At 51.7% G+C, this 27498-nt stretch overlaps 2 protein-coding genes across 9 annotated transcripts in view; one reads left to right on the top strand and one right to left on the bottom strand.

Moving 5' to 3' along the window:
* The window catches only part of LOC311435831 (uncharacterized protein), a 235908-nt gene extending 230688 nt beyond the window's left edge, over positions 1-5220 (bottom strand). For 5 of the 7 annotated variants that reach the window (XR_014692427.1, XM_084517259.1, XM_084517260.1 and 2 more), the window contains exons 1-2: positions 3770-3807; positions 3548-3653 (exon numbers count right to left, since the gene is read on the bottom strand). The gene's annotated coding sequence lies outside the window, so the exon portion shown is untranslated. Of the gene's footprint in view, positions 1-3547; positions 3654-3769; positions 3833-4852; positions 5063-5165 lie in introns of those variants that run through there. The other 2 variants (XM_084517263.1, XM_084517264.1) reach the window with 2 other exon arrangements.
* Positions 5221-13772: 8552 nt separating this feature from the next.
* Positions 13773-25688, top strand: PITX2 (paired like homeodomain 2). 2 transcript variants are annotated; one of them, XM_084517562.1, is made up of 4 exons: positions 13773-13824; positions 16042-16097; positions 22654-22859; positions 24341-25688. In XM_084517562.1, exons 2-4 carry the CDS (start codon positions 16052-16054, stop codon positions 24902-24904), a joined length of 816 nt encoding a protein of 271 aa, XP_084373688.1. In that variant the 5' UTR covers positions 13773-13824; positions 16042-16051; the 3' UTR covers positions 24905-25688. The 2 variants fall into 2 exon arrangements, with proteins under 2 accessions (XP_084373688.1, XP_084373687.1); XM_084517561.1 differs by lacking the exons at positions 13773-13824; positions 16042-16097 and adding an exon at positions 21293-21587.
* Positions 25689-27498: the final 1810 nt, after the last annotated feature.

Genomic DNA, 27498 nt, shown 5'->3' with positions numbered 1-27498 from the left:
CTGATGAGAACAAATCAAAATTCAAAATCAAAACCATTTTTCAAATAAAGCCCCAGTAATTTGCTTTTATTTTTCCTCCCCTCTTAATTCCCCTAGTATTCTTGGCTGCAAAAACACTTTCATGGCCAAAAGACAGACTGCAAACCAGAAAAGCAAATTATAAATATGCCTGCATGGATACCAGATTAAAGGAACTGCACTCTTTTGGTGCGCATTACCTAGAGTAGCATGCATCCTCATTTTATGTTCAGCCTGAATGCCTCCAATAGCCTACATTGGAACTCCTTTTTTTTTTTCCCCTTCAGGGATCTTAACACGTTTTAAGCAGATGTATCATCAAATGTATTACATGCCAATCTGTTTATCATTAAAATGAAAAATCAATATGTCTGATTCGAGCGTAAACAGGAGTTGAATGTTCAAGCTGTCATTGAAGATGACATATAATTATAGAGTATGATTTGTACTTGGCAAATCATTATTTCCTGAAAAGGGCAACAGACAGTAGCAACAAACTTTTCACAGCAACTCAGTATAGTGCCACTTATAGCCAGGGAATTAGTTTTATGTATGCAAAAAGATACCTATGCAGCCAAAAGGAGCAATAAGCAAACAATCACTGTTAAATTTAATCATTATGTATGTTTAGCTGATGAGAGAACATGTAGCTTTATGTTACTGGGCTGAGTCCAGATCTTTATTTAAAACAGAAGTACTGAAAATAAGAACTTCAAAAAAAATACTGGAGGGTTTCTGTTCTGGACCATTAATTTTTCAGTCAAATCAAACTATCATTTAATTGAATCCTGATGCTAGAACTTGGATTCTACATGAAAAACTTGAAACTAAAGCACATAGAATAATTTGTTATGTTGAGCTATTCATCCCAATATGTCAAGAAAAAAAAAAAAAAGACAAACTCACAATAAAGTTAGCCTACTTTTTGTGATGACACAGAACTAATAACAAAAGGAAACAAGCCTTTGTCCTGGCCAAGAAACTAAGCCATTAACTACTATTTTCTTCTAGTTGATAATTATTTTTAAAAACAGATGCTTGCAAAATGAACGAGAATACTCTGTGAAAATACAACATCTCTTGATAATCATAAAATTTGCCTGAAAAACCAAAGACTTTCAAAGGCAACTAGGAATTTTAGGCATCTTCTTTGAGCCAGTACAAAATGCTTGGCTTTCATGAGTAGCAAAGAACAATCTCCGAATGAGGAAAACTATTTTTAAAACTGCGTCACATCAATTATTCAGGTACTATGGGGAGTGGGAGGGGGGTCATTTCACTTCTCTTATAAGTATCAAATTGTGAGTATGGCAGGAAACTCTGCTTCAGAAAAGAAAACATGAATCCTCCTCTGATTTTGAATTATGACTTACACAAGCCTCCAAACACGGCATTTGGGGGTCTTCAATTAATATTTTTCTCCACTTTGTGCCTCATCATCCTATTCTCCCACTCTGCTAGCTCACTAGAGCAAATAGCATCTGCAGAACAAAGGAGGGAAATCCTTCCATTTTTACTAGAAGCAATCATTCAACTAACCAGATGTGAACTTCTTCAAGCAGACAAGAACATGCTGGAAGTATATGGCAGCCTTCAGCTGTGGGATCTGCAAGTGTCCTGGTTCTGCACAACAATTGACAGCTTCTATCAGCACAAGAACCAAGGAAGCTCTGTCTTGGTGCACTAGAAATGATGCAAGACTTCAAACAACAATGATAAGAGTACGCTCACTTAATAAATATTAACAGAAACCTATAAGTCCCCATTGAATCTGCCTAATATTGGTCACATACACTAGGGCAAAAGGAAAGTGGGTGTGGAAGTAGGGTGGGAGGAGATCAGCGTTCTAACCATGATCTTGCATTTTTGCCTCCAAGTCACATTCTTCTCTGATTACAGAGTTCAGTTTCTACTAAAAAAATATATTTTGCAGATAGAAGAAAGTATTAGCTTCCAGGATTGCAAAGTAAAAGTAGCACTGTTATCACAGTCATCTGAGTAGGAAGAATAAATTCTATAGTTGTGCCCTCCCACCACAGCTTTATTTTATTGACACTAGTAGGAGCACCAACCACTTAGCACAGCTGCAGATAGTACTCAAATTTTGACTCTTCTACACGTATTCTTATTGATACATGTCATTCCTTCCCATCAGGTCAGGCTGTGTGCAGAACTGAAGGGTACATTTTAATATTACAGATGCTTTTAACAAACACCCATCAAAGATGCAGCAGCCTCCAGATACCCAATTGATATTTTAGCTTACACATTAAACAAAATGACTTTCAAACTGTGGGTTGAATTAGAAGTTTATCAGTTCCTTTTATTCAAGAAGAACACGCAGATGTGTTTTAATCTCAAGAAAATATTTGCAAAATACTTGGAATTGAATCTATTGTATAATACTCCTAACAAACATAACAGCTCAATGATTTAAAATGCTAAGTTTTGCTAAATATCTTTTTAAAATCCTAGCCTGCTTCCATAAGCTTAAAATTCCCTAATACACTAAAATTCAGATTTATTTTGTATAAAAAAAAAAAAAAATCACATTACTTCTAAAACTAGGCCTGTCTAACCTTTAGGAAGAGAACAGCAGAGATGAGCTCAACATATTTAAAACAAGGATATAACAAGAAGAGATACAGCAGATGAACTGTTTCCAGTTACTTGCTGTTATAAGAATACTGTACAAGTCTCTTACGAATTCATTTACATCTAGTCAAAGTATTAACACTGTTAGATAAGAAATGCTACAGTCTGAATGAACTCAGTTTAGTATCAGAGGCCTTAATAATACAGGCAGAACGGAGGCATGAAAAAGGAAAGTATATTTGCCTTCCTTTCTTGCAACAACAACAACAAAAAAAAAAATGTCAGGTAAAACAGAGGGCCATTGTACTAAATGTTGTACTAAACATTGCACTAAAGAGCAGAAATAAAAACATCCTAAAAACACCTGGTGCCACTTTCCCTTGAAAACTTTATGCCACCTAGAGAGCTAGTGAAATAACATAAAAGCAGAAACTTGGTCTTTCAGTTATAGACAGAAGTTGCCAAACCTAGTGCCAAGGAAGGTCTTGAGACTACAGAGAAGCAGAAGTTTTAAGCATAGTAGAAATATACTTAGCTAAGAACAGTCTGCAGATTTTTACCTAATACATCTTCCATAGGTAAAATCCTGTTGACAGTACGCTAACCCAGCCTACTCCATGTACACGTAGTGCATCCTAATTCCCTTTTTGTCACATTTGCTATCCAGAAGACACAGTTCGCATCCCACCAGCAAAAATGCTTTAGTCTCCCCTAGTTTACACAATGCAGCTATTAAGAGACATGAACTACCTTGGCCATCCACACAAAGTTGTCAACTTTGAGAGAGATGCAGGGTGAGACATCAGCACTATTAATTTATAATATCCACAGCATAACTTCTTCAACTGAGTTACTTAGTTTTAAAGTTCTTTTCTGGTTATAAACTCAAAACCTTGTTCTGTTTGTTATTAGGATGTGCAAGAAACTAAACTACCTCAAGGGGAAAAGAAGAAACTTCCAGCAAACATCAAATTCTTCAGGAGTATCAGGTCTTCCAGGTAAATATATCTACACCCTTACCTATGCATGCTCTCACTAGGCTTTAGGATATAAAAGAGAAGGAAAAAGCAGAGAATTCTAATCACTAAAAACAAAGAAAAAAAAATGAAATATATTGGTATAATATAATAATAATATTTTAAGGGTAGAACAGAACCTGTTTAAGCCCTCAACTTCTCAAAATGAAGAAATCCTCATCCTCCAACAAAAATAGTTCTCTCAGAGCTGGTATTTCAAGATCCAACACCTGACTGGGTCAGCAGGTGTTAAGAGTTACAGAAATGGTGCTGTTGATTACTGATGGGTGTATTTTTCTCTATTATTTACAGTTCCCTTAAACTGCCTGTTGCAAGACCATTCTTTTTGGTTGCTGGTAAAAATACTAAATTTTAAGCAAGAAGACAATGTGTCTGTGTGCTAAAAGAGCATTCTAAGAGGAAAAAAAGTCAACCTTTGATAAGCCTGACGTTTATCAGAAGAAGACAAAATATTTTGCAAAGTATTTTTCCTATATTGAAAAATTATACATAAATAAAAACGTGTCAAATCTTGAGAAGTTTCAGCATATCAACAATTCTTAAGTAAGACCTAGCGTTTTGGGGGAGGTCTGGCTCTGCACTGGGGTGAGTTTTCCATAGGAAAATACATCAGGCTAAATTCTAATCCTCATAGAAACTATGTGTAAACATTCCCCAAATGGGAAGCTGGAGTAGATGTGTGAGACCCAGAGTCTGGAGAGCTGGTGTGGGAGAGAGAGACCAGAGAGACAAGGAAAGAGGCTCAAAAACCACGTCCTCTGGCAGGACACTGGGACAGGAAGATCATAATCAACTCCGTAGTTCATCCTTCTAAGTCAGCACAAAAAACTTAAGGAATGCTTAAGTGACCTAAATACGCCTTCCCTTTATATCTTCATATCATCTGCAAATACAGGATTACTTACTGTTTGTACCATAGCTCAGCAGGCGTGACAAGCAGTCCCGAAGTGGAACGTTTTGTGTTTCATTGTGCTTCAGGAGATTAGGAAAAACGCACAGACAGGCTTCCTGAAGAAACAGCCTGACATTTGATACAGACTGGGCAGGTACTGCCTCTGCTGCACATAAGCTGACATTGCTGGGCCTTTTCGGGTACCGGGAAGAGCCAGAGTTTGGCAGACAGCAATGCTGCTGCGTATCACACCCATTTCTCTGCTCACTGCCACTCTTTCAGCCTGCCCAGTCACTACTAAGCTGCCTACCTGCTTGTTCCCAGGAAAACTTCTGCCATGGTAGCAGCTGCAGTTCCTGCTTTAGTATCTGGAAATCTTTTTTCCTCTCACCCCCTTGTCTATGAAGTGCCAAGAAGGAGCCCAGCTGTTCAACATTTCATTGCTGATTTTTTGGGAAGGCCTGGAGAAGCCACAAGTGGGCTGCCTTCCTTTTTCATGGGAGAAGAGGAGCCTTTTTAACTGAAAAATAAAAATAAAAATGAAATGCAACTTGAGACTTTTTTTTTTTTTTTTGCTCTCTCACCCTGTGTGAACTGAAGAATCTCAGAATCTTCACACTCACCGTATCTTGAGCCTCTCTCTGCCCTCTTGTAGGTCTCAGAGCAGCAGAGGGAGTGCCTCAGTGCCTCTGCCTATTACTCATCGCACGGCTTGACAAAAGGAGAAGCCTATTTTTCAGGCTTCCCATCTCTTTGCAGAGACAGTAAAGTCTGCTACTGAGCGTACTCAGAAGAGATCTTATCGTGCCTTTTAAAAGGATTTTTCCCCCAAACCAAGCAAAGTGGGAGTGGCCAGTGTCATCTATATTCATGCCATGTTTTATAGCTCAAACATCAGATTGCTCCTGCTGTAACTCAGTTTGTAAAGAGTGTTTGGGGGGAATGAAAACAAAGCAAAAAAAAAGTTATTTTTTTCACTGCTTGTAGATCAAAAGGCTTACATGCTGTACTTTTACCACAAAGCAAATGTTTGTGCTATGTAAACTCCCAACAACTGAGATTATAATGAAAGCACTAACAGACATTTTTATTGACCTACAGCTCACTTATAATCACAGGTATGTTCAGTAGCTTTTAAAATCTAAGAGGACAGAAATAACTTCCTGGCTGTTCTTACTACGCAATGTTTTCCGAGCCTCCCTGCTTTAATTTGGGCTTTCATTTCATGGCGAGGTGGTTGCCACAAAGTATTCATCGCCCCTGTGTTCCCAGTGCTCTGAGGCAAAAAGGAAAATAAATTAAAGTCAAATGGGCTGTGTGAAAATGTTTGGTCTCAGAAATCAGGAGGGGAAACAATAACCAGAATCAGCTATAACTGCCCAGGAGCAGGCAGAGACAGAGAAATCAGCTGCAGAAAGATCTCCTTATGACCCCTGCAATTTTTGTCTGCCAAATTTAAAAGGCCTCTTTCTTTTCTCCCCAAAGGGTACATGGGGAATATGGTCATTTAAGGAGCGCAGCACTAAACACAGGAAGGCAGCGTGACTCTTATCCCCAGAAATGGTGGCATGAGTAAACCCAGTCCAGGACTGGAAAAGCCTGCAAAATAAGGGCAGTAGACAGCAGACGGAAAAAGTGAGATACGCCCGTGTGGAAGGAGTTCAGTCGTGAGATCGATGGCTGCAGTTACCGCGAGCGACTCCATAAACACACATTCCTCGATAATCCACGGAGCATAGTTAGTTACGGTCGGCGGATCGGGGATGGCCTGGCTGAGTGGAGAAGTGTTTTACATGGCAGGCTGTCCTCACAAGGCTGCACCAATACCGCCAGCAAATGCAGCAGGAAAAGAGTGGGCTACACATTGTAATGGACCTCACGTGTGCTCAGGAGGGCAGGGTAATGTTGGCACCTCGCTGTCCTGGGAGGCAAGGCTCCTGAGGGGAGAGAAACCTGCTCAGGGGTTCTCCTCTTCCCCTTCCTTGTCTACTCGAGTGGTTTGGACACACCAAAAGTTTGGGTCATGGGGTTTTGTTGTTGTTGTTGTTGTTTGGTTTGTTTTTCTCGATGCTTGCCAAAAAGGAGCACTAAGAACCCTTTATCTGTCCTCTTCGAGTCAATGTCTTTCTGCCTGGGGGAAACGAAGACACTCCTATAGTCTACCTATAAACTTGTCTTTCAGTTTATGGCTTGGGTGTTTTGCTAGTGGTTTTTTTTTTTCTTTTTTTTTTTTCTTTTTTTTTTTTTTAACCAGGATATCTTTCCAACTTTACCCTGCATTTTATTATACCTACATTCTGTTTCCAAACACATTTTGATAAGCTGTCCAAACATGCCTAAAAGTATGGCTTTATGTGATTGCCACAATGTCATCAGGAGCCATTTTATCTAACCTACCATGTTAAGCTAACCATAAATTTGAATAACAGATCACATCATAAATTCCATCAGAACAAATATTTTTCTAAAAGCATTTAACATTTTCTCTGATGGGGGATGCCAGAACTGCTTCATATAAAAGTAGTAAACGGGGAAGAAAAAAAAATGAAGCAGTGTTGAACTGGTGAAGAAAATTTACCACTACTTTTCCAAGCGAAACACTTTTTAAAAGCGCTGTCTAATAAGGAGCCAGCTCTTTGACACGCTACGTTACAGCGAGTAAGCGGGCTTGGCCGAGCTCCCAGACAGAGAACAACCCTCTGGATGCCACCGCATTTGCCCTTACACGAGCGATTTCCCCAATCACCGCTTAATATTTTAACCTTTTCGGGGCTTTTTGGGGAAGGCCGAGGCACTAGGCCAGGCCAGTGCTGGGTGCTGCTCTTCTCTGTCACACCCAGCAGGAAACTGTTCGGCAATGGCATGCCCGCACCCGTTTCCCCGTGAGGAGGCACGGCGGCTGCGGTGGCAGCGAGGTGCTGGCGGTGGCGCCATGGTGGCGGCAGATTTGCCAGGCAGCTGCCCGTGAGGTGATCATGAGCCAGCCCAGGCTGGTCATGGCTGGTTCCAGACGGGCAGTGGGACCTGGCCATTGTGCTTCAAAATCTTCTGCTCTGATACTTCAGAATGTCTCAAATGCACACAGCACCCCTTTCCAAACATTTTTACCAAGAAAAGATTGCAGCCATGGGGTGGGAGACGTACTCTGGGGCCTCCATGGTGAATGGGGAGTATGTGCGCCTGAGAGACTATGGCCATATAGTGACACCCCTGAGGGTCTGTGGTGACGCACACCAGGCAGAGACACCCCGAAGAGACTGTGTCTGGGGGGCAACCTACACATTGTCTTGCCCTACCACAGCCACAGAATGGCTTTCAAGGATGCCCAGTGCCATTTCCCTCATGGACGTGCCATCTTGACAGTGCAGGTGGCCACATCCATGCCACACCACCTGTCACCTTCCAGCACAGAGGGTATTTTGGCAGAAAAGGGTGTGCAACCTGAAATGCCAGCTTTTTCCCTCCACAGCTGGTGGGAGGTGAAGCAAGGGAAGGGAACGTGGCCACAGACAGAGAAGACCCTCAGTACTTTACAGTGTGTGGTTTAAGCTGCAGTTGGAGCACTACCGCAGTGATCTCAGTGACCAAGGCTAAGTTCGAGGTGGGTGTTTTATAAGGACAGTTTCTACTTTTGCTAAAGGAAAAAAAAAAAATCTTAACTCTCTTAGCAAATCAACTCATTTTTGAGAATTTTATTTTGATGCTATTTGCTCAGGCTTGTCTGACTCTTCAGCAAGAAATTGTGTATGTGGGGAGAAGAGATCTGTGGTGAGAGATGGAAGATTTCTGACGTATTCTTCAGCCCTAAGTTGTTTTACACAAAAACCATAGACTAGTGGCAACTTGAAGGTGTTGGAAAGTAGAAAGAAGAGAAGATTATTTGCTGTGAGGGACAACATGAAATGAGGTGGATACTTACTGTTCACATCTACCTTTTTGGCCACAGCAACATACGGTTCAGCAGACACCAAAGGCCACAAACAGACTGGACACAGATCATCACACTGGATGAACACAAAACTGTATGAGAGGAGAGCAAGGTGTAAATGATGCAGATATACCTCATCTTCTTCAGTGTGCTTCTTCATAGTTACTTCACACCCAATAAAGAAAATAAAAGTAAGAAGAAATACTCTCTTATAATATTATCTCAAAATAATATTTGGATGATTAGGGATCATCACTTTCCCTCTTCTCCTTCAGAAGCATTTACAGCCCACAGCCAGGTACCACACACTGCAAAACTCAACTTTAGGTTGAACATTTTGCAGCTTGTGGGATGGAATGGCACCAAAAAAAATCAAGAAAAGTACAGGAGAAGCAGTTATGTGACAAGCGTGACAGAGGCTCCCTGAAGAGGGTGAGCACAAATACTGTGAGCACTCACAGCATGAGGAATGAGTCCCTGCACGCCGTGGCAGACAGAAGGTGTGACATCTGCATGCTTTCCGGACAAGAGCAAGAGAGAGGCCGGTAAGCTGGGACACTCCAACAGTAGCAGCTCTGTTGCGCTATACCTGTTTTTTGAAAAATTTGACATCCCCTTCAGCCTACACCTGCAGCGCTTAGCAGAAGGTCTAATTTTACCAAGTATGGATGAAAATGAATTTAGCAACTACAGAGAGATCCCAGGTTTCTGTAAGCTTTGGAAGAGATGTTCAAAGCAGCATAGAAAGCCACGTCAAAAAAAACTCTAAGTGGCACCCCTTCTAGGGTTTCTCTGCTAAGCTCCCAAATCCCCCAAATTTGGATCCAGCTCCTATAAAATAACAAGGAGTAGTTTCATTCATTCCCTGGGCTACAACATGACACTATTGACAAGGAAGTCCAGTGACAGTATTGCAGAGTCAGACACGTAGGGAGCAGACAGACATGTTAAGTATACTGTGCTGGACACGGGATATGAGCAAGCTATGGGCTGAAAAGTCCTGTCACAAATGACTGAAGCCATACAATGAGGCTTGAAAACTAGTGCTAGGCCGCCTAATCCTTATTGATAAGTGTTGCCTCCGTACAAACCAGACTTTGAGGAGCTGAGACTCAACAGAGAATGTAAGGCTTGGGTCCAACCAGGCAATTCTGGTTGCCATAGCTCAGCAGCTGACCCACTGGAGGGGGACACACACAGATGGGTGGCACACACTGACGACAGGGAAGTTCCCAGCCCTGCTCAGAGGGGAGACATGAACTGGTTGGACTGGCATTTGCTGAGAAAGGACAGTGCCCCCACAAAACTAACAAGGGTAGCCAAAGCACTAAACAAAAGCCAGCCGAGCATTCCCAGCCTGGGTCTGGATGCTGCTGTGGGGTGGACAGAATGAGAGAGGCCAAGGTAGGTGCTAATCCCATCCCACAGCTTCCTTACACTGAAATAAAAAGCAAACACATATGAAACAGAGAAGGGAAAAAAAAAAAAAAAAAAAAAAAGGAGTGAGGGAGGGGGAAGATGCCCAGAAAGGATGGTTTGCATTGTCCTGGAGAAACAGCAGCCAGAGCAGGAAGAAGAAGGAATGTGCCTGTGTGTGCACACCATGTGGGACAAAGGCAGCGTATTTCTCTCCAGCCCTGCTGAAGAGCCCTGCTGACATCTGTCAGCGCTGTATGTCTGCGTACAAGCAACATTGAGCACGATGCTCGTTCTGGTGCCGTCGGTAACAGGTTTTTCGTGTCGATTCCCTCATCCCAGTCGTCCTTTTGGCTCTCCTCCTCAAGCCCTGTACATCCAGTTTCAGTGATACCCCCTGCAGACACGCACACGCACCCCGTGTCCTGACCTCTCCCTCTTTTTAGTCCTCAGCCCACTGCATCCGACCTGCCTCCTGCAGCCCGGGGGGGACGGGTGCAACCTCCTCTCCCCCCGCACCCCTGGGACCCCGCACCCTTGGGACCCCGGCTCGGGGCTGCGGGGGAAGGGGGCGACGGATGCAAGGCTGCGGTGGCAGCGGGAGGCGAGGGGAGTTTCTGAATGGTTAAAAAAAGTTCTCGGTGAGCAAACTGTGCTGCTGTCAAAGATTCTCCCCCCGCACACACACCACCCCCCTTCTTCTTCCCTTCCCTCCCCCCGCTCCGTTTTTATTTTTAAGGCAGTTGATGCGGTAATTAAGAATTTGGTGAGAGCTCGGTCAGGTCACCTCGTTTCTCAGATCAGAGCCCCATCAGAAATTCTTTCAAGTGTCCTTCTGCGTCGCCAAAGATGACAACAGCAAATCAATAAGCGCTTGAAATGAAAGGGGCTGCCGGCTAGCCCCCGAGGCTACAGATTTTCGCACCGCCGCTCTTTCTATTTTTTTTTTCTTCTTCTTCCCTGAACTTCTCTCGCCTTCGCACTGCCTCTCGCCGAGGAGCTGCCTTTTCTTGCTGGTCTCATGCCGGAGGTAAGCTCTCTGCTCGCAGATCTGTCGCCGTGCGGCTGCCACCCGGGGACACCGGCACCGGGCTGGCCCCGGAGAGCAGGGGCGCCGAGCAGCCTTGCGGTGCCGCCGCTGCCTCTTCTTCCCTCTCCTTCGGGAAAAAAATAATATATATAATATATATATAATAACGGGAGAGGGGTGAGGGATCGAAGCGAGGACAAACAAACGCAGGAGTCGCGGTGCGGAGCTTGGGGTGCTGCGTGCTAACGGGGATCGCCCCGCTCCGGTTCGCACCCCGTCCTCGCTCCCGGTGCGCCCCGGTTGAAGCAGCCTGCTAACGAGCGGCAGCAAAACCCGGGACCTTTTAATTAGGGGACTCATTAGGGGACTCAATACGGACGTTTATATGTTCCTTTAGCTCAAGTGGTTAAGCGCTAATTTCGAAACGATTATAAAATCCGCCAGGCGCGGTCTTTTTAATTTATATGCAAATCGGTGGGTCCGCATGAAACCCTTAATTTTTTTAACAATTATCGGCCGTCCGGACGAGCGGGTCGGAAACCAGATCTGGGCAGGGAGAAAACCTGCGGGCAGCCCGGCAGATCGATAATGTCTGAGCGCGTTAAACGCGGCGAGCTGTAGGTATTTACCTACTCCTCCGCCGTCAGATAAGGAGCTCGGAGGGGTGGGAGGGGAGGCTGAAGGGGGCAGAGGGAAAGGACTGCTTGCGAGGGCTGCGATCACGGTCCGGGAATGAAGAAAGTAACTGGTGGGGAGCTGCCCCGCACTGCCCGGGATAACTCCCCTGTCCTCCGCTCCCTCGGCCGCTGGAAGATGCCGAGGGATGCCTGAAACGCGGCGCTCCGGCCGGGCAGCGCCTGCCTGCTTTGGGTGGGTGGCCCGTTTCTTTCCTTTCTGATTTTTTTTTTCTTTATTTTATTCCCTTCCATTTCCCCCGTTCCCGGGGCAAAACCCCGCCGGGAGGGCCGGGCAGGACGGAGGGAGGCCGGGGAAGGAGGGAGGCCGGAGCGGGTGCCAGCCCCTCGGGGGTGTCGGGGCCGGGGGGGCCGGGCTCTAAATACCGACACCGCGGCCTCCGCTCGGCCGGCCGGCTGCGATCACATTTATCGCCTCGACAGAAGGGGGGAGGAAAATGGAAATCCGGGTATTAAGTCGGCTCCGCGGTTTCCAGCCACCCTGGACCCCCATCTTCCCCGGCAGCATGGCTAATGTATTCCCCGGTGACTCCGGGCATTAATTAGTTGTTTAATAGGAGTATGACTAAAAATGTAAAAGAAGGATTAGGAGCGTGGAACGTATGTCCAGCTCCTTCCACACGCTCTTGGAGGCGATGAAAATCCCCCCCCTCCCCGGCTGATGTTTTCCCCGGGAGCCATTTGCATTGCCCACCAGCTGCTCTCACTTGGGCTCCGCGGGCGCGCAGCGGGGCGGGGGGCGATGAGCCCCGAGGGGGCTGCGCACCCGCGCAAGTCGTTGCCAGTTCTCGGGAACAGCCCGGCAGGAGCCGGGAATGCCGCCCGCTCCCTCGCCTTCTGCAGAAAGCGCCGGGAAAATGGATTTGGCTCGGCGGAGCGGCCCCAAGGACAGAAACGCGGGCAGCCAAGGACACGCTTAATTCATTTATTTCCTCCCCCCCCCCCCAGCCCCCATCCCCATCCCCACTGAAAACTCCCGTTTCACGTTTGCGCGGCCGGCGAGGGGAGCCCAAAGCCTCCGCTCCTCTTGGCGTGTAAAATCTCTTTGCCCTTCCCGGAGGGAGCCGGCGGCGAGGCGAGGCTTCCCGGAGCCCCTTCGGGCAGCCTCCCCGCTCCTGCCCCTGCCCGGCGGCAGCTCCGAGCCACCCCCGGCCGGGAGGGGTTCAAACGGATCAGGTGCAGCCTCCGAACTGGGAAAGCTCCTGATTTCTTTTTTTTCCTTTTTTTTTTTTTCCCCTTTTTATTCCTTTTTTCTTTATTCCCTTTTTATTCCTTTTTTTTTTCCTTTTTTTTTTTCCTTTTTTTCTTTTTTGTTTTTTGTTTTTCTCGGTGGTCCCTCTAGGAACAAAAACCCGCTGAAAAGCGCTGCGGGAGAAGCGATCGCTTCGCTCGGCTCTCAGCGAACAGCCCCGGCTTCGTTAGGTTGGGAGGCATCGAAAGCGGCACGGAAACGAAATCGGCTTCCTCCCCGGCGCAAAGTCGGTGTCGTTTTTGGGGGGCAGAAGGGGGGAGAAGCAGCCGTGGCATTTTCTCGCTGGCGTCCGTGAACGAGGCGCGGCGAAAGGCGCGGGGCAGCGGCGGGATTGCGGCTCTGCGCTGAGCGAGCGTGTACGGGCGACACCCCGGGGGGGGGGGGGGGGGGTTAAAAATAACATCAAATAGAAAAAAAGTAAGAAATATTAAAAGAAAAGGGGGAGCTGTGGGGCACCTCGACACCTCGTCCTCGCACACACCTGGAACCGGGACCGGGGGAGGCTTTGCCCGCAGTGATTTGAGCCCCCAGGCGAGGTGTGTGGGGGGGGGGCGCGGGGATCCCCGCGGCCGTCCTCGCTCACCTCGCGTCTCCTCTGCCTACCGAACGCTGCTCCGGCCGCTGCTCCGCCGCCTCCTCGCCTTCTTCCTCCTCCTCCTCCTCCTCCTCCTCCTCCTGCTGCTGCTGCTGCTGCTCCTGCCCCCTTCGCCCTGCGCGCCCCGCGCAGCGCCGCGCAGCCGGGCCTCGCCGCGGGGGAGGCTGGCGGCCTCGGAGGAGGCTCCGTGACGTCAGGCCGGGGGCGGGGCGGGGGCCGGGGCCGGAGGGAGGCCGGGGAGGGAGGCCGGGAGGAGGCAGGGAGGCGGCGGAGGCTCCGCGGCCCCGCAGCCCAGCGCAGGAGCCCGGCGCGGCCCCGCCGCCCCCCCGGCAGCACCGGCAGCAGCAGCGGAGCGAGGCCGGCCCGGTGAGTTAAGGGGGGGGGTGGGGGGCGCAAAGGGGACGGCTGCTCGTCCCCGGAGGCTGCCCGGGCTCGGGGGGTAGCAGCCGGCCCGCTCGAGCCTAATTTTGGCTTTTTTACCCCGCTCCGTCGTGCCGCTTGACCCCGGCGAGGAGGGCGCGGGGACGGGTCCCCGCCGTGCCACGGCCTCCTCCGGTGGGGCGGGCAGCGGGGAGCCGGCCCCGCAACGCACAGCCCCAAAAAGCGGCCCTCGGACGGCTCAGGGGGGGCCTGGGCCCGCTGTCGCCCCCGGGGAGCGGCGGGGCCCGGCTGCGGAGCGGGGAGGGCCCGCACGGAACCGACCCCCCCCTCCCCGGGCAAAGCCCTGCGCCGAAATCGCCGGCCTCGTTATTTCGGGCGCCGCTGAGATATTTGCCGGGGGTGCTCGGCGTGTTTGTGTGTGTATTGATTTGTTTTCCTCGAAAGAATAGCGAAAGGTACGAAAAAGGAGGGGGGTGAAAAGAAGAAAAGAAAAAAAAAAAAAAAAAAAGAAAAGAAAGAAATCTCGTGCGGCACCGCTTTGTTGTTCGCGTCCTGCAGTTTTTATAGTGGCCGGGCTGCGAGCAGGTTGCTCCTGAGCGGAGCCGGCCCAGCAAGAAGGAAAAAGGGGAAAGGAAGGGGAATGGGAATGGGAAAGGAAAGGGAAAGGAATGGAAAATGAATGGGAAAGGAAAAGGAAAAGAAATTGGAAAAGAGTGGAAAAAGAAAGGGAACGGGAAAGGAATGGAAAAGAAATGGGAAAGGGAAAGGAACGGAAAAAGGAAAGGAAAATGGATAGGAATTGGAAAGGAAAAGGAATAGGAACGGGAAGGGAAAAGAAAATTATTAGGAATGGGAAAGGAAAAGATAAAGAAAAGGAAAAGGAACAGGTAGGGAAAAGGAAAGGGAAAGGAAAGCTCGCCGGGTGTGTGCGCTCGCTGGGGCTGCGAGTGTGGGGCTGCCGAAACGTTGAATTGCGAGCGGGGAGCGCACGAAATGGAAATGGAATGGAAAGCGGCGAGCGGAGCCGCTTTTAATTGAGGCGCCGGGCAGGAGACAATAGGAAAATGTTTCTCGCTCCTCCCGGCCCCGCTCTGCGCTGCGCTTTCCAAATTAAAAAAAAAAAAAAAAAATCTCAAATAAAGGGGGCCTGGAGGTGAGGCCGGAGCGGGCGGTGGCAGTGGGGCCGGGCAGGGCTGTGCCCTGCGGGGGGACCGGGGAGCTTTGCAGGGCTCCGGGGGGACCGGGGAGTTTTGTAGGGCGGCGGGGAGCCGGGGCCGTCCCGGAGCAGGGGCGGGCGGCGCTTTTCTCGCCGCCGTCCCAAATAAATCGGGCGCGGCTCCTGCGCTAGGCCCGGCTGCCGGGGGAGCCGAGCTGCTCCCAGGCCGCGGGTAGAAACGCTGTGTCATATCGGGGCTCTCGGGACTCCCCGTTTTCCGCCCCTTTTCTTCCTTTTTTTCGTTGCTTATTATTTTTCCCCGTCCCCCTCTCCCCCGTGTGCCGCCCGGGGCCGCTCTCATGGCCGGGTAGCAGCGCGCCCGCTTCACCCGTCGGCAAGGAGGCGAAGAAGGAGGCTCGCCGAAATGATGGTGCCATGCAAATTTCCCCCGAAATTACCATAAGTAAACATTTGAAGCCTGGGCTAATAAAATCCCATCTGTGTTACTTCATATCGAGTTAGTAGGGAGCTGCGATAATGAATTTTGTAATATCTCCCGAACAGACATCTCAATCAGGCGCTAATCCCGTGATTTTACTACCCAAGCCTCGCCGGCCGGGGCAAGCACGGAGCCTCCGCGGCCGCGCATCTCCCTCCGGGCAGAGAGCCCCGCCGGTACCCTCGCCAGGGCTCCTCGGGCTGGGGGGCTGGCGACCCTCCTCCGCCTCCCCCAAAAATGAGAGGCGGAGGGAGGGAGGCCGAAGCTGCTTCCCAGCGGGGAGAGGCTGCTCGGGAGATGCGCGGGTCGCGCTGCGAGGCATCTCCTGGGCAGCTGGGCTTCTTGATTGCTGCTACTACTCTAATTGTTGCTGTTGTCGTTGTTATAATTATTATTGCTATTATTATCGTTGTTATTATTATTGCTATTGTCGTTATTGCTGTTATCGTGATTGCTGCTATCGTTGTTTCTTATGTATATGCCTTTTTCTTCACGGAGAGTGAGGAAAGCACACTTTTACCAACCCAGCGCCCTTCGTCTCTTGCAGATACCGGGTAATGGAGTCCAACTGCCGTAAGCTTGTCTCGGCCTGCGTCCAGCTAGGTAAGCCCCACACCATTTGCACCGCGGACCCCGGCCCGGCCGGTGCGCAGCGGGGCGCGCAGCGCGGCGGGGATGCTCCGCTGCTCGTCGCAGCGCACCGGCCGCCGCTTGCCAGCCCGTCCCCCGTGTCCCCCCCCCCGTCCCCAGGGGTGCAGCCGGCCGCCCCCCGGTCCCGGTGGTTGCTCGGCGGCCCCTCCGCGCCCCTCCGCGGGCCGGGAGGCTCCGCTGCGCTGCGCGCCCTCCTGCGCGGCACCACGGCGCCCTCTGCTGCCCGCACCGCGCTGCGCGCCGAGCTGCGCGGCCCCGCGCAAGGGGGGCGATGGGGGAGCTGCGGCTGCAGCTCCCCAAAAAGTGCGATCAGCGCTCCCCCCCCGCGCACGGCCGGTTTGGGGTTTTCGGCCCTTCTTTTCGGCCCCCAGCTCCCCAACCCCAGCGGTCGGCACCCCCCTGGCGCAGGCACCTCCCGCGCCCCTTTTTGGGGAGCCGGGTGGGCGAGCCCGAGGGGCGGTAAAGCAAAACAGCAATGCAAACACATTACAAAGAAGAAAACAAGCGCTCTGTATTCCGAGAGACTGTTTAATCCAAGATAAACGTAATTTTGTTTAAATAAAATATATTAACCTGAATTAATAATACGGGAAACTAGACTGAATTAATAATGTACGTATTCCTGGTCTCGTGGTTAAACACTTCCTCGTAAGAACACTGCATTAACCCTGTTTGGCCAAACAGCTCGCTGTTGCTCGAACAACATGCAGGCGTTTGGGGAATAGCCACGTCCCATCCCGGTCCCACCCTCCCGCCGGGACCCGGGGCGCGGTTTGGGAGCCTCTCTGCAAGCCCCGGGAAGGGGAAGAAATGAGGCTAGAGGAAGGTTAGCGAGCGAAATCCGGGGTAATTCCAAACGCGGAGGCATTAGGAGCCAATAATTTTTAATCCCGGAAACATACGTGATATTAAATCGGGCGCAAATAGGCTTTACCGGGCCCTGGCAGTTCTTCCCTCCGCCCGTAATAAGTGTTAAATAATGTGGAAAGGAAGGGTGACATCGCTTTATATATGGTTTGGAAATAAGAAAGGCCTTTTTACCCTCCCCTGACTTCTCCTCCCGCTGAACAGGTGGTCTTAATCAAAGCCCTTAGCGCGATCTAATGGGAAAGTGGGGACCTTTCTGATATAATAAATTTATGAGCCCTTCCACGCCAGCTTTATTCGGCTAAGTATTTATAAAAGTAATAGCCACATATGCTCCCTGACATGGTAACTTTTACTTCCCCTGCCGAGAAACAAATGGTTATTTTCTTAACCATCAATTATGAAGCCGGATTATTGTCGTACACGTAAAATTTCCTGCCTCGTTACCGTATCAGGCAGCCTGCTTTTCTACCCGTCGGGCTGGAGGGGAAATCTCTATCTAAACACCTTTAATGCCATTCATTAAGAGAGAAGTCTGGAGTAACGCCGGGCTGCCTGGCCCCCAAAGCCTCCCGATGTGCGGGTGCAGATCTGCAGCCGCCTGGGCACAACCAAAATCGCGATTTTTTTCCTCCGATTCCGAGAGGGTTCAGCCGCGTTTTGTTATTTTTTTTTTTGTTTGGTTGGGATTTTTTTTTTTTGTTTTCGCCTCTTTGCTTCGCTTTGCGTTTAATTACGGAGCGCCCGTTGATTCCGCAGTGCCAGGACTTCGGCTTTAACGTCGGAAAAGGAAAAAGTCTCGTCCGTCTGTCGGCCCGATATAGGGGCAGGGCAAGCGGGCAGGGATTTGGGGGGGGGTGCCCTCTTCTGACAGCGAACCTTTTGGGAAATTGCCGCTGCGGGGAGGTGATTGCGCAAAACAGGCGCACAAGGCGGGCAGCCGCTCGCCGGCGCTATCGCTGATAACGGGGAAAATGGGAGATTTTGGGGCAAAACAGCGCTTCTGCGGGAAGAGGGTGAGAAACGGGGTGGGAGCTCCCCGGAGTGCGGCGAGGCTGCGGGAGAAGCGGCCCCGTGGCCGTCTGTGAACGGGGGGCACCCGAAATGCGGCGGGATGGAAATAATCCTGCGGCGAGGGGGTCGCCAAAAATCGGCTTCTGGGTGCCCGGCCCCGCACGGTTACGCCTCGGGAAGCACCCAGCGGGCTGGCAGGTTTCTGGGGGTTTTATTCCGACAACTTTTAGGTGGGGAAGGGGGGACGCTGAAATTACGGCCGTGTGCGCGGAGTTGTGCGTGTGGAAGCCGAATTCGTTGGGTGCCCGAGCTCTGCCGGAGGAATCCCTGCCTGAAATCGATAACGCGGGGACTGCTGAAGCAGCAGCCTCCCGAGATAAAGCGCTGAAATTACATACCGCCTTGGAGCACCAGCCGGCATCGCGAATTGATTGTTTCAACTCTTTTAACAAAACAAAATCGTTCCTCGGGCTCGCTAGGCACTAACTTAGCACCGCCTTGAAAAATGAAAAAATAAAATAAAATTAAATTAAATTAAAAAAAAAAAAAAAAACAGCGCTGATTCAGCTAGACCTCCGGAGAGAAGGTGCCCGGTGCCCTGGCGCAGCGGGGACCCGGTGGGCGCCCAGCTTGGCCAAAATAGAAATGCAAAATAGAAGTTATTCGATGCGCTTCCGACGTGTAATTTCTTTTTTTATTATTATTATTTTTTTTTCTCTCTCTCCCCGCCGGCGTCTGAGGATAATATATGCAGCAGTTGTTAGCCTCACTCCAGGGAAAACTAAATGTATAACGAAAGCTTATTCGTGAGTAGGAATATACTAATGGAACAATCTGATGTCTTCTTAATCCTATGTAAAAAGCTCTGTAGTCTTCCTAATATTGACTGAATGGGTAATTAATGGCTCTTCATCTCGGAGAATACCCGGTAATCCGAGCTAGGCGAAAGACAACAAGCCAAAGGTAAAAGACAACAGGACTAGCTGGAGACTCCACAGAAGAACCGATTTATCCATTTAGGAGAGTATTACGCCTCGAAACAATGATCCCATAAGTAGATAAAGGAAAAGTGGGAAAATAAATACCTGCGGGCGGCCCCGCACCCCCCGGCACGGCGGCAGGGCTGGCACCGGCGGCGGGAGCTCGGGAAAACCCTCGGGAAAAACAGGATAAAGTAGCATAGGGTAGGGTAGGGTAGGATAAAGTAGGATAGAGTAGGGTAGGATAAAGTAGGGTAGGGTAGGATAAGGTGGGATGGGATGGGATGGGATGGGATGGGATGGGATGGGATAGGATAGGATAGGATAGGATAGGATAGGATAGGATAGGATAGGATAGGATAGGATAGGATAGGAGAATAGAATAGAATAGAATAGAATAGAATAGAATAGAATAGAATAGAATAGAATAGAATAGAATAGAATAGAATAGAATAGAATAGAATAGAATAGAATAGAATAGAATAGAAGCAAGCGCGGCCCGGTCGGTATGTGGGTGAGCCGAGCCCAGCAAGAGAAAAAAAAAAAATAAAAAAAAATAGAAAAAAAAATAGAAAAAAGACTTTTGACGTTTTAATTGAAACCTTTACCACTAATACATTACTTGGGCGACTACAATTAGGTTGTTTTTCGGTTGGCTGACAGCTTTTAAAATATGATTTCACTCGGGAAATAAAAGCTTCATGTGAGCTTATAGGTGGGTATTTTTGGATTTCCGTGATTTATGGTCACCATGACAACTACCGCTGCCGGGTGGCTCCCCTCCTGCCCGGGGTGGAGGAGTTTCGCCCTTCTCCCAAAGGGGAGGCCGGGGCCCCGTGTTACTTTTCCCAAAGTAACTAAAGCTGTATGAATACAAGAAAAAAAAAAAATAGAAATTGGGCTCGTTCGAAAGCTGCCGGGGGGGCTGCGCTCCTTACCTGAGCACCCCAAAAAGAAAGAAAGGAAAGGGTTGGGGGCACCGGATCCCCCATCCCTGCTTCCCCCACTGCCCGGGGGGATGCCCGCGGCCCCCACACGGTGGGGAAGGGCCCGGGGGGGGTCTCTGGGTGCAGGAGCACGGCGGGATCGGGAGGCTGAGGAGAAACGGGGATCCGGTTGGTAAACAACTGGTGCGGAGCGGAGCCGGATTCATATTGACTTAGTTATAGGTCATCTGCTGCCGGTGCAAAGGGAGGAAATATTTACTTTACACATATACTTTATGATCTTGGGGGAATTAGAGGAAATTCAATAAGAAAACGGCTAGAATCATTTTAAACCCCCTATTTAAAAGACTTAAGCAAATTAGAGTCTTATCAGATTAAAATCCACTACAAATGTAAGAGCATTGTCTCCGTCGAAACGCTGTGGGGTCTGAGGGAAGAGATTCTTTGCCAAATCTCAGGGATAAAAACACGTCATTTAAACACCAGATAATGAGCAGAATGTAAATTAATTTAACCTTCTTTACTAACAGCCCCCGCGAAAGTAATACGGCTAATTCGGCGATAAGTAAGGAGGGAAGGGGAGGATGCGGATCTCCCGGGGACGTCGGCGACCGAGAGGGGGAAAGGGGAAAAACAGCGGGCGCGGGTGCGGTGATGGGGATGGGAATGGGGACGGGGATGGGAATGGGGACAGGGATGGGGATGGGGACAGGGATGGGGATGGGAACGGGGTTGGGGCTGCGCTGCCCACCCGGGGGCGCCCAGCCCCGCGCCCCCCTCCCGGCCACCTCGTCCAGCGCCTCTCCCTCCTCGCCCCGCATCCCCCGCCGGGGCGCACACGGGGTCCGGGCTCTGGGGGCCGGCAGCCCCCCGAGGGGCTCGGGGCTCGGCGTGGGGATGCCCGGGGGGGCTCCGGCTCCCCCCGGCGGGGCGCGGGCGAGGCGGGGCGCGGGGCGGGGCGCGGAGCGGGGCGGGCGCGGAGCCCCGCGGAGGGGCGGAGAGGGGCGGGCGCGGGTGACGTGCCGAGCGGGGAAGGCCGCCGCCGGTTTAAGATGTCAGGCCAAGAGGGAAGCGGCTGAGCTGATGCGGTGCGGGGCTGGGGGCGGCGCGGCGCGGGTCCCCGCCGAGCGCCCCGCCGAGCGCCGCCGAGCCCCCGCGGCGGGACGGGGGCCGCCGGCCGGGGAGCAGCGGGGGCGCCCTGACGGCTCTCGACGGAGCGGAGCCCCCCGATAGCTTGCCACCGTGTCCGTCCCCCCCCCCCCGTCCTCTCCCCCGTCCCCGCCAGCGGGGGCTCCCGGCCGCCCCGCCGCTAGCCCCCCGAGCGGCCGCGGGTGCCCCCTTGCCCCCCGGCGCACGCACGCCTCCTCCTGTCATCCCCCAATCCGGCGTCCTGTCGCCGATGAGCTGCATGAAGGACCCGTTAAGCCTGGAGCGCCTGGGAGCCGGGACTAAGCTGTGCTCCTCCTCACCTTCCTCCTCCTCCTCCTCTTCGTCGTCTTGCCACCACCACCACCAGCCCGCGCTGGCCATGGCGACGGCGCTGGCGCCGGGGCAGGCTCGCTCCTCCCTGGAGTCCGCCAAGCACCGGCTGGAGGTGCACACCATCTCCGACACCTCCAGCCCCGAGGCCGCAGGTAAGAGGGGGCGAGCGGCCGCGACCCCGAAGTCGCCCCCCTGCCCGGGAGCCCTTCGCAGAGCCCCGGTTCCCAGCCCCGGCGTGTGGGGTGGCGGCGGGGACACGTCGAGGGTGGGCGAGTGGTTTGGATGCAAGGGGAGAGCGGTGTGCGTACAGACGGGCGAGCAGTGTCCATGTAGAGGGCGAGTAATGTGGATACAGACGGGCGAGTAATTTGGATACAAATTGTCGAGAAGTGTGGATGCGGACAGGCGAGTAATTGGGATGCAAATGGGAGAATAATGTGGATGCCGACGGGCGTAATGTGGATACAGACGGGCGAGTAATTTCGATACAAATGGGCGAGTAATGCGGATACAGAAGGACGCGTGATTTGGATATAAATGGGCGAGCAGCGTGGATGCAGAGGGCGAGTAATTTGGATACAGAAAGCGAGTAATGCGGATGCAAACGGGCAAGTAATTTCTACACAGAGGGCCAGTAATTTGGTTAAAAACGTGTGAATAGTGCGGGTGAAGAGGCGAATAATTTGGATACAGACGGGCGAGTAGTGTCCGTGTAGAGGACGAGTAGTGTGGATACAGACGGGCGAGTAGTGAGGATGCAGAGGCGAATAATTTGGATTGGGACGGGCTAGTAGGGTGTGTGCGGGGGCGAGTAGTGCGAATACGAACGGGCGAGTAATGTGGATGTTGGGGGCGAGTAATCTGGATTCAGACGGCCGAGTAGTGTGGATGCGGGGGCGAGTGATTTGGACACGGACGGGCGAGCAGTCCGGCCGCAGACGGGCGAACACCGCGGGCTCAGGCGGGCGAGTGACCGGGGCCGGGGGGCGAGCAAGCCACCGAGCCACGGGGCGGCCCCGGCGGCTGCTGGCGCCCCGCGGGGAGCCCACCCTTGGGTGCCGGCGGCGGAGGCCCGGCGGCGGAGGCCGTCCCCGCGGGTTAATCATTTACCCAGCCTCTCTCGGGGCGAGGCTTCGGGGGCCGAGGTGAACTCGGTTTTGGTCCCGTCGTGGTTTTTTTTTCCTACACCCCCCCTTCTCCTCCTCCTCGCCCTTGCAGAGAAAGAGAAGAGCCAGCAGAGCAAAAGCGAGGATGCGGGGCCCGAGGACCCCTCCAAGAAGAAGAGGCAGCGGCGGCAGCGGACTCACTTCACCAGCCAGCAGCTGCAGGAGCTGGAGGCCACCTTCCAGCGGAATCGCTACCCGGACATGTCCACCCGGGAGGAGATCGCCGTCTGGACCAACCTCACCGAGGCCAGGGTTAGGGTGAGTGCCCGGCTCCGGCCGGCGGGGGTCTTGGGGGCGAAGGGGAGGGGGCCGAGACGTTTGCAGCTGCTTTCGATTTCGGGTTGTACGCCAGCTTCAGAGCCTTTGCACAAAAGCAGCGCGGAGCGGGACGTTTCTGTCAAGGCGAGACAGATTGGGATCTTTCTCTCTCTCTCTGGACTCCGGCTCGCTGCACGTTTCGCCCTCGCCGTGCGCCGCGTCCTGCTCCTTTTGATCGAAACCCTAATGAAAACATTAGCCAAGAAAGCGACTTGGAACAGGCTGCAACCTGCGCTGCCTCTAATGAGAAAAAGATGTAAAATACACAAGGGCTTTCGCTTCACTCGGAGGCGCTCCCGACGTGCCCTTCCTTGCGTTTGCTCCCGCGGTTGGTTTCACAATTCGACGAGCGCCTCGCCGCCCTTTCCCCCCTCCGAGATTTATGGGACCCAGCGCCGCGCTGCACAGATCCCCAGGCCAGATCCTGCCCGCGTGCAAACGCTGCAGGGAAGAGGAAAAAAATATACATTAAAATAATATTTTTTAAAAAACAAAAAGGGCCGAACCCCCAGATTTTCGGAAATCCCACCTCAATCCTTCTCTCCGCTTGGAGCAGGGCTGCAGGACAGGCGCCGGGGGCTGTCGGCTCGGGGCAGCCCCGGCCCGCCTGGGACCCCCCCCGAGGCCAGGGGGGGCTCGTGTAAACACCCGGGGGGGCTCCAATACACACAGCGAGGCTGCTGCCGGCGGCTGCCCGACGGATCAGACACCCAGATGTGGATTGGGAAAGGGCACGTTTCCCCCATTGTCTGCGGGGAGGGTCCCTTAGATCTTCCTTAGCACGTTGTTAAAAGGCGTTTTTCTTCTTCTCCTTTTTTTTTTTTTTTTTTTCTCCCCCCTTTTTTTTTTTTTTTTTTTCCTTTTTGCCAAAGAGCAGTCGAACAAGTTTGTTTAGAAGTGGTTTTCGGCTCTGGAAGCTTTCGCTCAGGAGGAACTTGTAGCTTTAACAAACTGAAGCAACGATTTATTAGTTGCTGGCTTCCCTCTCCCTCCCCGTAATAGGAAACATTGCCTTAAAATTCCGCCGCTTTCCAGGCGTTTTGCCCTCGCTTTTGCACTTTTTGTGTTTCCCCTGGACGACTGCAGTTTGGAATAAGCCAAGAAGGGAGGGGGAAAAAAAAAAAAAAAAAAAAAAAAGAGAGAGAGAGAAACGAACAAAAAGCTAAGGAGCAGAGAAAGACGCGGCGCGGAGCGGGGGGCCCGGCCGTGCCCGGCGGCCCCGGGTGCAGGGATGCTCGGGGCCGGGGCAGCGATGCCGGGCTCCGTGGAGGAAGAGGAGGAGGAGGAGGAGAAGCCCACGGCCACCTGCGTGTCTGTAGGGCACGGAGACGCGGGGACGCGGCCAGGGCTGTGCTGGTTGGTGATGGTTCCCCACTAACCCGCGTCTCGCATCTCCCTTCCCTCTCCCCCCGTTCCCAAAGGTTTGGTTCAAGAACCGCCGAGCCAAATGGAGAAAGAGAGAAAGGAACCAGCAAGCCGAGCTGTGCAAAAACGGCTTCGGCCCCCAGTTTAACGGCCTGATGCAGCCCTACGACGACATGTACCCCGGCTACTCCTACAACAACTGGGCGGCCAAGGGCCTGACCTCCGCCTCCCTCTCCACCAAAAGCTTTCCCTTCTTCAACTCCATGAATGTCAACCCTCTGTCTTCTCAGAGCATGTTCTCCCCTCCAAACTCCATCTCCTCCATGAGTATGTCTTCAAGCATGGTACCCTCGGCGGTCACCGGGGTCCCCGGCTCCAGCCTCAACAGCCTGAATAACTTGAACAACTTGAGCAACCCCTCCCTGAATTCTGCCGTGCCAACGCCAGCCTGTCCTTATGCTCCTCCGACACCTCCGTACGTTTATAGGGACACATGTAACTCGAGCTTGGCGAGTCTGAGACTTAAAGCCAAGCAGCACTCCAGTTTTGGCTACGCCAGCGTGCAGAACCCCGCTTCCAACCTGAGTGCGTGCCAGTACGCCGTGGACAGACCCGTGTGAGACGCAGCAGCACAAAACACTGCATGGGAATCCCTCCCCAAACCCCCCAGAGACTGAGAAACGCGCTAGAAAGTGATGGGCACAGGAGAGAGGAGAAAGGAGGAGAAAACAGAGAGAAAAAAAAAAAAAAAAGAAGAAAAAAAAAAAAGAGAGAGAGGGAAAAAGGAGGGGGGAGGAAAAAAAAAAAAGGAAACCACTGAAATAAGATAGTTCCTTTGTTTTCAAAGGACCTCCTACAGATTCTGAGATCTTTCGCTAAGAGTATTTCAGCAGTTACAAGGACATATATATATATATATATGGACAAATGTTTGACTGGATATGATATGACATTTTAATGTTACTATAAGCTTGTTATTTTTTAAGTTTAGCATTGTTAACATAAAAATGACTGAAAGGATGTATATATATCGAAATGTCAAATTAATTTTATAAAAGCAGTTGTTAGTAATATCACAACAGTGTTTTTAAAAGGTTAGGCTTTAAAATAAAGCATGTTACACAGAAGCGATTAGGATTTTTTCGCTTGCGAGCAAGGGAATGTATATACTAAATGCGGCACTGTATGTTTCTAACATATAATTATTAAAAAAAAAAACAAACAAAAAAAAACATTGTGTGAATATCAGTTTTAGAATAGTACCTCTGGTGGATGCAATGATGTTTCTGATATTGCAATGTAAAACATGCCCTGTGTATAACATTTCGTACAATATTCTTGTTTTCCTTTTCAGCGAACATGACAAATGTGTTTTATTTCATGGGAGTAAAAATATACAGCATACGCTTTTGTCTGGATTTTTTTTTTTTTCTTTCTGAGGGGCGCAGCCGCGACTCGTCTGCAGGGACTGACCGGTCGCTGCCACGGGATCTCGTTCCCCGAGACGGATTGAGGGGCACTGGTTTAGGTTGTGGGAATAAGTGGCAGCAGTTTTCGCGTGGAAAAATAAATAAATAAATAAATAAATGTATAGATAAAACTCACGCTGAAGTCGCATGCGAGAAGCGCTGCCTCCTGTGTGCGCCGGGCGGCCGGGCTGCCACTGCTCCCCTGCGCAGCCCCGAGAAAATGGATTATTTTGACATCGCCGGCCTCGAGAACTGCCAGCCCCGAAGTTGCTGTATCTCGAGCATAAATTTCTCCCGCTGTGAAGGAAGCTTTTATTACATTAAAGGAGAGGGAGGAGGGGAAGGGGGGGGGGGGGGGGGCGAAGAAAGAAAAGAAAAAAGCAAAGCCAGTTTGCAAACAAACCGCTCCCGTGCGAAATAATCTGTCCCCTCGGCCGCCCCCTGCGATCACCTTCTCCCCGAAGCGGGGAGATCCTTCATGTAATATTACATTTCTGCTTCCAAATCCCCTTGCAGACATTAAGAGAAACAAAGAGCAGCCCAAATAACCGCAGCCCCGCCGAGCGCGGGGGGTGAGAGGTTAGCCCCGAGTTTCCTGCGGCTCGGCGCTGCAGCGTGTAGTTGAAGGGAAAGGTCGTGCTCTCGCGTGTTTTGTTTTAAATAATAGTGACCCATTAATTCTAAACCTGCTTGTTCGTGAAATTATACAGGATTATAGTTCGCCAGCTCCGGACAATGAAGGCAAATCAAGATGAATTGCCGCTCGGCCCTCCCATCGGCTCGCAGCCGGGCGGCCAGGAGGGGCCGGCGGGGGCGGGGGGCGGCCGCAGGGACATCGCCACCGCCACCACCACCGCCACCACCACCGGCAGCGACACCGACACCGGCAGCGACACCGGCAGCGACTGCACGGGGCGAGGTGCGCGGGGGGCGGCCGGGAGCGAAGCCCCCGCGGCCTCCCGGGGGCCGTCGGGGCGCACGGGGGCGGATGGGGTGCGGGGAGCGGGGTGCGGGGTGCGGGACCTCCCCGTCCCCTGTCCCCTGTCCCCTGTCCCCCGTCCCTCCCCGCGGAGCTGGTTTCGCCCCCGAGGCCGGGGAGACCCGGAGGAAGGGGCGATGGAAGGGGGGTGCCCACCGGGGGGGGCCAGGATGGACGGAGAGAGGAGCGGAGAGGGGAGAAAAAAGAGGGGAGAGGAAAAGGGGAGAGGTCAGGCCCGGCGGCTGCCCACAGAGAAACCTCTCCCCAACCCAAAAGCGGAGTCCCCTACCTCCTCTCTTCTCGTTTTCCCTTCTATTTATTTATTTATTATTTCCTACTTTTTTTTTCTTTTTTTTTTTTTTCTTTTTTTTTTCTTTTTTTTTTTTAAATTTTTCCCGGCCCCCCGCCTCTCTCCGTGCTCTTTTCCCGTGTGCGAGCTGCGGGGTCGCGGTGCCGCTGGAGCTGCAGCCCCCGATGCTGGGGGGTGCGGGGGGGGTTGGGTGGGGGAGGAAATTTGGGGTGTCCCCCCCCTTCCGAGGCCGCCTCTCCATGCCTCGCCGCCTCCCCGGCGAACGCCGCTCCCGTCGGTTTTCCTGCGCCGTGTCAACACCTCGCCAGGGTGAGTGCCGGGGGCTTGCGAAAATGTCCCCCTCCTCCTCCTCCTCTTCCTCCTCCTCCTCCTCCTCCTACCGGGGCCGGGGACGACACCGGGGGCCGGAGACAGGCGGGTGCCCTCCTGCAGCCCCCCCCAAGCCGGGGGTGTCGG

This window comes from Aythya ferina, assembly GCF_964211825.1.
Source record: "Aythya ferina genome assembly, chromosome: 4".
Lineage (NCBI taxonomy): Eukaryota > Metazoa > Chordata > Aves > Anseriformes > Anatidae > Aythya > Aythya ferina.
The sequence above is the reverse complement of the archived record's forward strand: the minus strand, read 5'-3'. Positions and strand labels throughout refer to the sequence as shown.

Coding starts and splice junctions, on each gene's coding strand:
- PITX2 (XM_084517561.1), top strand. CDS start 21,353: ATGAGCTGCATGAAGGACCCGTTAAGCCTGGAGCGCCTGGGAGCCGGG. Junction 21,588..22,653: donor CTCCAGCCCCGAGGCCGCAG/GTAAGAGGGGGC, acceptor TCGCCCTTGCAG/AGAAAGAGAAGAGCCAGCAG. Junction 22,860..24,340: donor TCACCGAGGCCAGGGTTAGG/GTGAGTGCCCGG, acceptor CCGTTCCCAAAG/GTTTGGTTCAAGAACCGCCG.